Source organism: Barbatula barbatula, assembly GCF_947034865.1.
Source record: "Barbatula barbatula genome assembly, chromosome: 8".
Classification (NCBI taxonomy): domain Eukaryota; kingdom Metazoa; phylum Chordata; class Actinopteri; order Cypriniformes; family Nemacheilidae; genus Barbatula; species Barbatula barbatula.
Window position 1 is genome coordinate 9291538 of NC_136771.1, and position 13145 is coordinate 9304682.

Below are 13145 nucleotides of genomic sequence, written 5' to 3' on the forward strand. Positions count from 1 at the left end.
GGATTCAAATCAAAAACATTTCCCCCCATTTTGTGTCTCCCCCCCCCCCCCCTCTGCTCAAACCAGTTACACCCTTGTTTTTGCCCTACATCTTAGATTATTTTCTGTACATGATTTATGTTTGTTTCTAGACGTGCAGACATGATAACACCCTTCTCTAACAAACTATTTGTGCATGTAGCCTATACCTTAAGAACGAAATAGACTAGAGCAGAAATATTGAAGAATACTCTGGCAGGTTGGCAACCAATGATTTGTTACTCTGGACGTCACGTGCTCAAGATTGCGGAAGACAAACAATGTTTTCAGACTTTGTACATATCTACTAAACTCCACAGATATTTCCCCAAATCGGACTGTGTCTTTTTATCTGAATGTAATCATGTCAGCAGTTGTTCACGTCCTGATACCCTTCGTGCTTTGCATAGCGCTTGCGAACACTGACATCTTCAACGAAGTTCTGGTGGACGTTACCTACGATCATTATGCGGAGAAAAAAGTCGACAATCTGCCCACCTTCCTGGCAATGCCGTTCAACTGCCTGATAAATGTAGGATACATATTATTGGGTATCTACTGGCTCCTTCAACCGGTAACAGACTGTAAAGACAGCCGTGCAGTCGCATACGCCAAGAACGTCTTCGCGCTCATGGCAATCGCGTACGGGCCCGTGCAGTGGGTGAGATTGTCCACCTTGCGTCGCGCACCCTCCGTTTTGGACCAGTGGTTCACTTTACCAATGTTTGCATGGGTGCCGGTTTGGTGTAATGTCATTGTTAACGGCTGGTCGTCTCGTTACACCGTAATAGTCGAAACGTGTTCAATTCTCAGCTATGGACTGGTGCTATTGCACGACCGTGGATTTGAAGTTGCGTTGGGTTGCCACATCGCCTTCGCAGTGTTTAAGGGTGTACAAGCACAGAAGAGTCACCGAGATGCTGTGTCTATGCGTTACTTTTGTTTGGCTGTGCTTTCCTGCTTTGGTTTTGTGGTTCTGAAGCTTCTGGATCACACTCTTGCGGAGTACTGGATGTTTCAAAGTCTCACCGGACATTTCTGGTCTAAAGTTTGTGACATTCTTCAGTTCCATTATGGTTTTTGTTTTCTCACGCATCTCAGTAAAAAAGTCCCAAAACTTCATAAACGATCATGAACGAAATGTTGGCATGTATTATAGTATGGAATTATTACAATTTATTTAATTATTTTATTTGTACAAAGAAAGTGTACAGTGCCTTTGCAGTAATATTCACAGCAGCCCACACCTTTCACTTTTTAAATTAAAGCATCAAAAGGCTAAAAAAGGCTTATTATCCTCTTTAACCCAAAATGGGCACATATGTAAATGCATAATGTTAAAAAAAAACTGACTTGAAGCGTAATTTCTTTGCTAAATAAAAACTGTAAACACAATGCGTCATTTGTTACTGATTACAAGATATGTTATATTCCCAGTTTTGCGAACATTCTTATTATAGTTATTATTTAAGGATTTGCGAATAATCCTCATATTTCAAGTTTTGAAATGCTAGTCAGAATTGGCTCAGACGGGCGTAATTTCTTATTGTTCCACAGCAGTATGAGCACTGCCTCTCTGAAGTCTTTATTTGTGCAGTAGATTAAGGGGTTCAAACCACAGTCCAGATACGCCATGACTGATGAAAGTGATCTCAGCCAGTCAGGAGAAGGAGACAGGTCCAGCCTTCCGAGAAGAATCAACTAAATAGAAAAAAGATAAACAGAATCGTTGCAGCGGAGATAATGTAAGAAGAGTTCTCCCCAAATTGTAATTGTTATCATTTATTCACTATCATGTCATTCAAAACCTGTATATGACTCTTTATGGAACACAAAAGATATTTTGAGAAATATTTCAGTGGTTTTGTGTTCAAACAATGGAAGTCAATAGGGGTCGATGCTGTTCGTTTACCACCTTTCTTCACAATATCATCTTTTTTTGTGTTTTGGAGAAAACCATACAGTTTAGGAATGACTTGAAGGTGAGTAAAAGATTGAAGATTTGAATCTCTAACTATAACCATTTTTTTTACCAAGTTTACCACACAAAGCTGTTATTATAATTTGTAATAATAATACTTTTCTCACCTCAGATGCAGTAAATGGAGCATAACAGAACAGATACAGGATCACCAGTAGTGGAGTGACAGAAGCCATGTCATCTTCACTACAGAGAGATAAAATATACACATGCAACCTCATAACAGGATGAGTCTTTTCAAAGTCAAACCAAATTTCAATGTGCACCAGTTGCAATTTTACACACCTGGCACAGTCTTTCCCATATCCTACGTAAGTCAGGATGCAGCAGAACAGTATAAGAATTAATGGGACAAAGATGGAGATTAAGAAGGTACAGAGGATGTAAACCAGCATGTCAGAGTAACTGCTTTCCCAGAAAACTGCACACATCATTTCTGCAGGATCATACCTGAACCAGGAATAATGACAAGTGAGAGATGCAATTTTGGAATATGTATTTGGAAAATCAGATTTTTTAAATTTAAATTATGGTACAGACAATGATCTATGAAGACTCACTTTATCCAGTTATAGCCTACCGGCACTGCTCCAAACACAGATCCAGTACACCATGATGCCAAACATGCTATTGCCATGACAACTGACAGCACTTTACCTTTGGAGGGGATACCTAAAAAACGCTGAACACAGAGAACCGCTGATTTGTGGGGAGGAATCAGAGAGACACAAGAAGATAGATTTCGTTATTCCAGTTCTGCTCATACGTTCATACATCCTTTAAGAAATCTGAAGATATTCATTTTTATATAATGTAAGAGATATCGCAAAATACGGATTTTGTGAAGCAATAAAGGAAATAAATATTTTCTGCTAATCTATGACAATCCTCATCTGCTCAATGTTTGTATACCTATGCTTCCAATAGAAGAAGTGATGAAGGTGAATTTTAGCAGACTGACCACCTCACACCATGGTGAGATCTGACCTTCGCTCAGCACAGCCAGGAGAGAGCCACAGATTATGAGAATAGAGCAGAAGAAATCTGAGAGCGTGAGGCTGATAAAAGGTAGCCAGTAAATGCACCGAAAATGGTCTTTACACTGTAAATATAAAGGAAAACAGGATGACAGTCACTATGTTTGGACAAGGATGACATGAGGAAAAAATCTGCAAGAATAAGATAGACGTAATTACAAAAACATAATTTTCTCATTAATTTGAAGGGATAGTATTTTGTAATATAATGCTGCTCTTACCACAATTTTAACTACTAAAACCAGTCCATTTCCCAGAACGCCTAATACCATTTCCATGCTGAGAATGGGACCAAGAACAGATTTCTCAACTCTGGACCAATACTTCTCCTCTGATTCCGTTATATTATGTGAAGTGTTCACTAAAATAAGAAAGTTATTAAAACAAGTGCAATTTCAAATTAAGTTAGGTTAAATTAGGTTAATGTGAGCAACTAAACAATATGGTATAAAAACATTTAAACAACCTTCTTTATGTCACTCAAGCAAGTCGGTCTATGACACATCACATCAGATTACGATTTGTCTTTCACAAAAATGTTTAAAGAATTTTGTGCAGAAATTATGGACTTACTTTGTCACTGAAGCAGAGAAACACAGATCAACCCACCACTTCACACACAGTTGTTTCTGAAGTGATGCTCCAGACACAGGATTACGTGAAGATGGACGTCACACCTCTTATTAAATGTATCCTGCTTCATTAAGCATTAGCCACAAAAGCCTTATTCTGCTGTTTTTACAGTGACAGCACTAAATGGTGTTTGTAGAGAATCAGTACAACAGAAAGGATTCTGATTTCTAAATACTTGCATTATACCCTTATTATATAAACATATCTATCTCAATAAACAAAACAATTTTTTTTTTCGATCTCAAACACAAAACTATTTTCAAAACTTGGACGTCCCTTATAAAACTGTTTTGTGGCTACTATGGTATTCGGTTTAAACAGTAAAGATCACCACAGAATTATCATGGTATCATGAAACATGAAAGAAACATAGGATTTATGCTGTTGTAGTTTAACCTGTCATTTTAAAGATGAAAACATCATACACACAAATTATGCGCTGCTTATATTATGATTGTACATATGTTTTGTGTAATTGGCATGTAGCCTAATGTTGAACACACTGTCAATTAAACTAGAGTTTAGTTATATATAAACATTAAAACCAGATATGAGCCTCGACAGCCTAAATAAATGACAAGATAAAATATTTGTATATATCATATTATTTTGTACATAATACAACATGTACAAAAAAGATTTAAATTAAATCCAATATTCACTTTTCACATTAGCGTTCATTCTTAAGCACAATATATAGATAAATATAAATGCATAATAAAATCAATAAAGAAAAAAAACTAAATTAAAAGCTGTTTATGACAAATCTAGTCTATGACCTCACTTCCGGCAAACTCCTACATGCGTTTCCTTACTCGTCCGCTGTTCTGGTTGAGAAGGCCAAATAGCGACTTTTCGGTGAGTGTGGATTGGTTTTAAACTCTTTACGCTTGTTGTCTTTCTGAGAGATTAGACATTGTATTTTGTAGAACTGGCTAAAATAACATAATTTCTATTGCGTCAAACGTTGGTTTAAGGATTAAAGGAATAAAAACACGTACAGACAGTGAAAGTCCTTGAGAAATGAACCTGTGGCTAAACTGCTCCCCAGACGCTGTACACGTAACCTTTAAATGTGTTTACCTTTGAGGAATGCACGTGCCCAAAACTAGCGTGTATATGGATATCTATGGATTATCCCCGCTGTCCTTTTACCGCTAAATGTGTGAATAGCACGGACGGTCTTGTGCCCGTGCCCTGAACTCATTGCAGTAGTCTTGCATTATATTACACGTACGGTCACGCAGTTGCGCCAGGCATATTTATTTTGGACATGTTATATGTGTACTGTAAATAGCTAATACGTATTGATTAATTATGTGGTTCTTATAGTAGCAACGGTTAATTTAGATGAATCCTTGCAATGTAACGGAACCAATGTTTTGGGGGTTTGTTTACTTCCGATTAGGGGAAGTCAGTCATGATGCACTGTATTGTGTAAGCCCCTGTTGAAATGTGAAATTCACAGTTTGACTTTTTGTGCATTATTGTAAAAATTGTACTAACATATTTTTCTAAAAATGTTAATGTTATGTGTGAGAATAACTCGTCTAAATCAAATGTTTCATATAGTTATACAAAAATAGAGAAATGCACGTATAACATAGTCTTATTTTCTCCTATCCCCCAACCACTTTTTCTTTACACATTACAGTGTACATAACTTGAGATGTCTGCAGCATTACGTGTGCTCTACTCTGCATCCAGGCCAGGTGGGTTTACAAATGACTACACTAAAAACTGGGACAAGAATACATGCAATGAATTCAATCGCAATCAGAATTTTAACTTATGTATCGAAATAAGTGATACGTCATTTTGCATGCATGTATTTATATAACTAATTGTATCAATGGCTTTTTCCTTAGGCTCATTTTTGGCCAGTCAAAATCTTGCACGTCCTCTCAGCCTCTCAGCGCACAGGGCCGGGATTAGTAAGTATAGTAACCATAGATATATATATTAACTAGACGCCTCATTGTCCGCTGGATTGTACCATTGTCCGCCATATTGGTGAGGGTAAAAGCCGACTACAAAGACATATGAGTGAATGGTGGAGCTGCAGTAATCTGGATAAAAACCCATCATTGTTTTCCTTCCTCAACTAATGTCAATACTTTTTACGTGGTGTACAGAAACGTTTTGGCTCCAGTTAAAAATGGTTTTAGACTTGAATATGTATTTATTGTCATACGGAACTGTTATCATTTAGGCTTAATTAATGTGTACACATCAGTAATGTTTAATAATTTAAAGTAGCTTGAATGCACGTGATTAGAACACAGCTTGTTCACCTTAAAATCCTGGTAAAAATTAAAGCAATGTGTCTTTACTATATGGCTATATATTACAATTTCATACTTATAATGCACGGTAGTGTTATTTGTTTTACTATATAACATAGATCAAGTTTTACTGCTTTAACGGTTTTACCAGATTTATTAAAGAACATCTTTTATCTTTGAAAATGTCTAAAACTATTACAGAAAAAAACATTTCCACAGTGAAAAACATAAGTTTTTACATAATACATACATTTTGTTTGACGTTTTATTCTCTACTACTGCAATATGGTTATTTATTCTGTGGCTTTTCACTGAACATGATGCCATCTAGTGGATTCTCATGAAATAACTGGCACATTTAATGGATTTCACATTCCTTATGGCATCCATTAATTTTAAAGTAGGCTATAACTATCGAGATATGAAGCAACGAAAGACATGATGTAGTTGTACTGTACCGATATCGTAAACCATCATAATGTGTTAAGAAATGTAAACGTGAGCGCAGCTCTACCATTGGGATCAATGGGCTTTTAGTTCACTGTTGCTCTCACTAATATGGCGGCGCCGTTGACGTATCGCTGCAGCGGGGCAAAGCGGCTAATGCAGAGTCTAGGTATTTATTATGTCTATGATATTAACTACATTTCCAGACACTTGAGTGTTTATTTTAATGTCCTCTAATGTGTCACATTACAATCTCATTTTGCAGAGTTTGTCAATAATCAGGAAGATGCCACGGATATGAAATCCATCACGGACCGTGCAGCTCAAACACTTCTTTGGACAGAGTTGTTTAGAGGTCAGAAACAACATGTGACCCTTTTGTCTGTAACCCACTTAACATAATCAAATATTATCAGATAACTGTGACTCATAACTCTGATAGTAAAGAATAATCGGAATAGAAACTGAGCCAAAACTTTTTCTAATGCAGGGTTGGGAATGACCATGAGCTATCTTTTCCGTGAGCCTGCTACCATCAACTACCCATTCGAGAAGGGCCCTCTGTCACCCCGTTTCCGTGGCGAACATGCCCTGCGCAGGTATCCCTCTGGAGAAGAGCGATGCATTGCATGTAAACTATGTGAGGCCATTTGCCCAGCCCAGGTATAATTGCATTTCTCATTTTGTTTTGATCTTTTATTGGGTTTTTCTGTAGTTAATTGCAGGAATATGAAAACTTTTAGTAAAATGATGTATAAACAAATGTACTAAAGGTTTATGACTTGCTTTGTTTCAGGCCATCACGATTGAGGCAGAGCCCCGTGCTGACGGTAGCAGGCGAACAACACGCTATGACATAGATATGACCAAATGCATCTACTGTGGCTTTTGCCAAGAGGCGTGTCCTGTGGATGCAATTGTAGAGGTAAGAGCCTGACAGCACATAACCCTGCTGATAACTCAAGTATCATGAAGACATCAGTCAAATTTTTCCTTTACCAGTCATTCTGTGACCATATTAACTGAAGTGAATGTCATTTCTCAGGGCCCCAACTTTGAGTTCTCCACTGAGACTCATGAAGAACTGCTATATAATAAGGAAAAGCTCCTCAACAATGGAGACAAATGGGAGGCGGAGATTGCTGCCAACATTCAGGCTGATTATCTCTACAGATAGACAATCTGTCAGTCTAGCTTCATGGACTCACACCCCAACCCAGTAACAGTACAGACTTCATGCTCTTTTACCAATAGTCCAAGTTTCAAATATATATTTTAGATTTGGTTTTCAGACAGTTACAGTTGTGTTGAGTGCTCTTTCAAAGCCCAGGGATTGACATTTTTTGAAGAGACACATACTGATTTATCTCTCAGTGTAAGTATAACTGCACATCACTGGAAAACTGAAATTAATGATCCTTCACTATGAGGCAAATGTTAAATGTACATTTCAAGATATTAAATTAATCCATCCTCCCCACTATCTCCTTACAAATGAATCCATCCAGAGGATATAAAGGAAGAAAGAGATGTAACCTTTAAAGCCCTTCAGCGAGTGTGTTGATTTTCTCACATTGTATCCATAAACCGATGAACCGTTTTATTTTTCCTTGTGAAAACTGTACAAAGACTAAATAATTGTGGACCGTATAAAATAAATAAATTAAAGCTCTGTCTAAATCTTGTGATAATTTGCTGTCTTCTTTTCAATGTATTTGTATTTTAGCCTCATAAGGGTGAAATGTAACATTTAATCGCTGTGATAAGGGTTTTTAATTGCTTATGAGGGAGTTGGTTGGTGTCTTTTAAAACCCAAGAATGCTGACAATGGGGTGTTACGTTTATTTATTAAATAAAATTCTGTACAGTTATTTAAGATTACATCCAATTATACTTTAGAAAAGAAACCCAAGTTTGACACATACAATGCTTTAGGTTCTTTTTCAAGGGCTGTGGTAATTTAATGAACATGCTGCATTGTCTGTTTTAAAGTTTAACAATGCAAAATCAAACTGCCCAAGTCAGCAATATCAGACATGATTCCCAAAACCCAATGTAATAAATGACCATATGATCAATCAAAAATGTAATATCTAATGCGCAAAATCTCAGTCAAAGAACACAATCCAACCCTATGCTAGTTGGTCTGTGAGTTGTGCACTTTGTGGAGATCGAGGAGCACCTCGGAAGAGGCAGATTAGCTACCCAGCATTCAACTGTTGCTCTAATCCGATCTGAGAGGATAGGCTTAGCACAACTACCAGTCTGGGACCATACTGCCATATTGTTTGTTCTTTTCAATACGAAAAGATAGAGGATCTACAGTTTTCTTAGTGTGTCAAAAAGGTCTTTCTGAGGCTCTCAAACGGCTGTAGGTATGAGTTGTAGCTAATCAATCTGAAGACGACGTTCCTGCCTCTTTTAAATCTTCTACGTTAGTTATTATAGAGAGTTGATTGCCTATAAGTGACATTGAACCGAAGATGAAGGACCGACTGGAGCAATTAAAAGGGGTAAGAGAATAATGCTTAATATGGTGATGCTGATTATGTAACTTACTTCTTTTCTCAATTAAATATCTGTTTACGGTGAATTACGAGGTATCAAGGCCATTTTTAGCTACTAATGTATCAGATTTTAGAGGTTATACACTCATTTGTTTTCAAAGTACTGAGAGCACTGGACCGCATCTTTTGGATTGCGATCTGTCCGTGAATCGATCCCAATAAAAACATTCTACTATTATTTACTATTAGTGCACTGTAATTAATTGTATCGCTACTATTATACTGTAGTTTTAACTGTAGTACATGGATAAACTGTAAGATTGTAGTATAGAATTTACTATTGAGAGATTTAAAAACATTTTAGTATATCAGCATTTTACTACAGTTTACTATAGTAAATATTATACTGTAGCAGTATCTGGGCTGACATCTTTATTTGAAAGTCAAATGCATCTCTGTCGGGCGGATATATAAACATCCTCAGAATGAAAAACTGGACTTCTTCCCGTTGAAGTCTGTGGTGGTAATGTCCCTGTGTTTTTGTCCTAACAGAAGTCAGATCAAACAGCTGATGATGTGGAAATTCCAATGGAAAATAAAGAGTTTATGGATGAGTTCTTCACACAGGTATATGTAAATTAACTATGTTGTTTCCAAATGAACATTATTTTCAACGTCATCCAATGTCACAATAGACACATTTTTTGTTTTCTATAGATTGAGGAAATCCGGACCAGTATAGACCAGATTGATGAGAATGTCAATGAGATAAAGCGACTGTATTCTATTATCCTTTCTGCAGCTACATCAGAGCAAAGTTAGTATAATAACATTTTACTTTAACTATAACCACCCATACTATTGTCATATATATGTTTTTTATTTATTTTTATAATATTTTTCTCTGTTCCCATACTGTAAACTAGCCTTTCCCACACATGTGCAATGTTCAAATCTTCACTTCATTGTAATTCCCTATTTTTTATCCCCATTTTTATTTCTCACAGAGACACAGGACGAGTTGGAGGCAGTTACCAATGAGATAAAGAAACTGGCCAACAATGCTCGCAACAAACTCAAAAGTCAGTTATGCCTCTTCATGAAAAGATAAAATTGTGTTTTGTTGTGTAATCATTTCTTGATTACTTGAATACTTTGTTTAAACTGTTAAACATTTGCCTGCAACTATAAAATCATGTGGTGACATTTTGTTCCTTTACTGAAATAGTAAAAATAGCAATGTTGTCAACAGGCATTGAGCAGAGCTTGGCATCAAACACAGAGGAGAGAATTTCAGCAGATGTACGGATAAAGAAATCCCAGGTAACCCACCAACACCGCCTTTCCCAAACAGATGTAAAATCCATTTTTTTACTCATACAATGCTTGTCTCTTCATTTTGCCATTCAGCAAGCCATTCTTGCTAAGAAGTTTGTGGAGGTGATGACCAAATACAATGAAGCACAAGTAGAGTTTAGAGAGAAGACCAAAGGGCGCATCCAGAGACAGTTGGAGATCAGTCAGTGACATTTCTTTCTACTTTCTAAAAAGGTTCCTTCGTCTGAAAAGCACAATGCTGCATGCATGTGTAAGGTCAATGTTGGATTCTGTTTTGTAGCTGGTAAAACCACTACTGATGAGGAACTCGAAGAAATGCTGGATGGAGGGAATTCTGCAGTTTTCACTGCAGGGGTGGGCACTATTCTGTAGATTGTACTATATGTCTGTTTGATGTTTTCTTGTAGGAATCAAGCTGTTGTGTTGGGTATTAAACATTTACAGTATGATATTTTTTATGTGTAATTCAATTATGTAAATTTCAAGCATTTTTTTCTGTAGATAATGGACTCTAGCATATCAAAGCAAGCACTGAGTGAGATTGAGGCAAGACACAAGGATATTATGCGACTGGAGAGCAGCATAAAGGAGCTGCATGACATGTTTGTGGACATTGCAATGCTGGTGGAGAATCAGGTGCATGCTTCTGTCATTTCTAGAGAAAAATGAAGGGATTTCCCCACTTTCTGAGGCTTAAAATCAAACATTGCCTATAGATTTTAGAATTTTTATTCTGGTTTATGAATAGGGGAGCATGATAGACAGAATTGAGAGCAACATGGATCAGTCGGTGGGCTTTGTTGAAAGAGCAGTGGCTGACACTAAAAAGGCTGCCAAGTTCCAACAGGAGGCACGCAGGGTAAGCTTGCAAAAATTTGCCAATGCAATTATGCTGTATAACTGTTTATAAATGTCTTTTCTCTAACTTCCATATGCAATAATTTATTTTCTATTAACATTTTGTCTTCTCACTCTCCTTCACTGTTGCTATATACAAATCATACTCTCCCGGTCACTCCCTTATACCTGTATAGAAAAAGATGATGATGATAGTGTGCTGCACAATTCTGGCCATCATCGGAGGTTCTCTGGTGTATAGCTGGCTTACATAAACCTTCAACAAGGTAAACATTTTCATTCTAAATATTGTGGAATTTCTGTTTCTACTTATATAAATTATAATCATATTATTTGTGCTTTAAAAGAGTAACTGGTAAAAAAAATCAGGCGTTTGTGATTCTGCAAGTTGTAAGTGACATTCTGTCTTTTCAGGTGAAGTTTATCTTCTCCAAATTCAGAGTCTGTGATTGAGAAAGAGAAGCATCTTTGTGCCGATGAGCCATAAGGAACCCTCACATATGTTTTCTGTGTTTCTGTATCCCTATTTCTCCTTGTTTTCTTTTTTTCTTTTGTTATCTTGCTAACTTATCAATTGCCATGCACTGTTCATTGTAGTAAAATGTGTGCAAGCAACCTGGGAATTTTATAAAGAGCTTCATTATAAAGTGTCTATTTTATTGACAATCGACAATATTGTTTCAGGGAACTTATATATTTTGTGTTCAGATAAAAGACGTTAATTGTATTGTTGTAGAGGCCTCATTTTGGCAACTGGCATAGGGACACACCCTTGGCTTCCAGTGACAAATATTTTGTGTACTTAGTACTTATTAGAAAAAAAAACCTTAATTTATTTTCACGCATAGGTGAAGATAAGGTTTAGGTTTTTTAAAGAGGGTGATAGGTGACCCTTTATTATTGATCGTTTGTTTATTGTAGAGTTATTGTATTGCGTAGTATTGAGTTCCTGAAGAGTAGCACAAAAGTATTTCTGTATTTCTAAAGTTAATGTTTTTTTGCTTGCGTAATTGATAATTGCAGAATTGTATATTTTGAAAGTGGTTGAGTTTTGAGTTATATACTTGTGGTTAAAAATTAAGTTGTATTAAATCATTTTGTTTTTTCATTTAGAATAAAAAAATAAAAATGTATTATACTTTCTTCACTTATTCCTTTTTCATAAAGTAAATAGAAACGGAAAAAAACTAAAAGCAACTAGGTAAATAAACTAAAACATAGAACCCAAATCCTCTAATACAGAACATAAGTATTTGGTTTAGCACTTTTTACGTCTTTTAATGATTTTGAATATTTTGAAGAAAACTTTCTCTAAACAAATTTACACTGAAAAATATCAATGCAATATTTTCGTTGTGTATTTCTTCTAAATAATGAAGTTCATAAAGCAATAATGCAGCTTAAAGAGAGGAAAGCTAGATGTCTTGGATAAAATTACTACTGAACATTGAAAGTTTGCGAGACCTAAGGTGGCGGTTGTTCTTGCCATTTGTTCTAATGGCCTGATAGCACAGGGGCTATTGCCAGAGTGTTGTCAGCCCTGTTGCATGTTATCAAGGATAAAGCTGGATACTGTAACTAGACCAATTGCGCTAGCTAGTGTGTTATCTAAAGTTTTGGAAATAATTTTATTAGATCGATTAGGGGGATGGATATCTTGGCACCACAGACAATCAATTTGGCTTTAAAGCACAGCATAGTACTGATTTATTTATATATGCCCTGAAAGAAATAGTAGACTTGTATAAAGGACAAAGTTAATATGTTATTTTTGGCTTATTGATGCTAACATAGCGTGTGATAGAGTTAAGCTGTTTGGTAAACTAAGACAAAGGGGTGTGCCTAACAGCATACAAAGAATCTTGGTACATTGGTATGCTAATCAGAGTATCATAGTAAAATGCGGTAATCTTGTCGGTAATGGATTGCGACAGGGAGGTCAACTCTCACCAGCCCTCTTTAATGTTTAAATGAATGAATTGTCAGAACAATTAAGTGACTATACTGAATGTATGCTTAGTAATATCTTAATTAATCATCT

General features: G+C 36.3%; 4 protein-coding genes across 5 annotated transcripts; 3 read left to right on the top strand and 1 right to left on the bottom strand.

Annotated features, from left to right (window-relative positions):
- Positions 1–382: 382 nt before the first annotated feature.
- tmem187 (transmembrane protein 187) lies at positions 383–1153 on the top strand (the record flags this gene model as incomplete). Its single annotated transcript, XM_079463414.1, has 1 exon — positions 383–1153. The coding sequence occupies one exon, from the start codon at positions 383–385 to the stop codon at positions 1151–1153; it is 771 nt and encodes a 256-aa protein (XP_079319540.1).
- LOC306898147 (beta-2 adrenergic receptor) lies at positions 1152–4882 on the bottom strand. 2 transcript variants are annotated; one of them, XM_079463413.1, is made up of 7 exons: positions 3610–4882; positions 3258–3397; positions 2912–3101; positions 2560–2698; positions 2285–2449; positions 2107–2185; positions 1152–1719 (listed from the first exon to the last, which is right to left on the bottom strand). In XM_079463413.1, coding segments are annotated over exons 1-7 (927 nt in total). In that variant the 5' UTR covers positions 3611–4882; the 3' UTR covers positions 1152–1506. The 2 variants fall into 2 exon arrangements, with proteins under 2 accessions (XP_079319539.1, XP_079319538.1); XM_079463412.1 differs by having other exon boundaries at positions 1387–1719; positions 2107–2449; positions 3610–3706.
- Positions 4452–8090, top strand: ndufs8a (NADH:ubiquinone oxidoreductase core subunit S8a). The gene is made up of 7 exons (XM_079463415.1): positions 4452–4527; positions 5324–5381; positions 5538–5603; positions 6667–6756; positions 6892–7064; positions 7198–7326; positions 7447–8090. The coding sequence occupies exons 2-7, from the start codon at positions 5339–5341 to the stop codon at positions 7576–7578; spliced, it is 633 nt and encodes a 210-aa protein (XP_079319541.1). The 5' UTR covers positions 4452–4527; positions 5324–5338; the 3' UTR covers positions 7579–8090.
- Positions 8091–8641: 551 nt separating this feature from the next.
- Positions 8642–12247, top strand: stx3a (syntaxin 3a). The gene is made up of 11 exons (XM_079461941.1): positions 8642–8914; positions 9461–9535; positions 9626–9725; positions 9916–9990; positions 10161–10231; positions 10319–10427; positions 10527–10600; positions 10748–10882; positions 10995–11105; positions 11281–11370; positions 11519–12247. The coding sequence occupies exons 1-10, from the start codon at positions 8885–8887 to the stop codon at positions 11356–11358; spliced, it is 858 nt and encodes a 285-aa protein (XP_079318067.1). The 5' UTR covers positions 8642–8884; the 3' UTR covers positions 11359–11370; positions 11519–12247.
- Positions 12248–13145: the final 898 nt, after the last annotated feature.

Excerpts from the sequence above, each read along its gene's own strand:
- LOC306898147 (XM_079463412.1), bottom strand. Across the intron at positions 2,450-2,559 it reads GTAGGCTATAACTGGATAAA|GTATGATCCTGCAGAAATGA; the intron begins GTGAGTCTTCAT and ends TTCCTGGTTCAG. Across the intron at positions 1,720-2,106 it reads CTCCATTTACTGCATCTGAG|TTGATTCTTCTCGGAAGGCT; the intron begins GTGAGAAAAGTA and ends TTTTCTATTTAG.
- ndufs8a (XM_079463415.1), top strand. The coding sequence starts at position 5,339 with ATGTCTGCAGCATTACGTGTGCTCTACTCTGCATCCAGGCCAG. Across the intron at positions 5,382-5,537 it reads CTACTCTGCATCCAGGCCAG|GCTCATTTTTGGCCAGTCAA; the intron begins GTGGGTTTACAA and ends CTTTTTCCTTAG. Across the intron at positions 7,327-7,446 it reads CTGTGGATGCAATTGTAGAG|GGCCCCAACTTTGAGTTCTC; the intron begins GTAAGAGCCTGA and ends GTCATTTCTCAG.
- stx3a (XM_079461941.1), top strand. The coding sequence starts at position 8,885 with ATGAAGGACCGACTGGAGCAATTAAAAGGG. Across the intron at positions 8,915-9,460 it reads GACTGGAGCAATTAAAAGGG|AAGTCAGATCAAACAGCTGA; the intron begins GTAAGAGAATAA and ends TTGTCCTAACAG. Across the intron at positions 10,232-10,318 it reads TACGGATAAAGAAATCCCAG|CAAGCCATTCTTGCTAAGAA; the intron begins GTAACCCACCAA and ends TTTGCCATTCAG.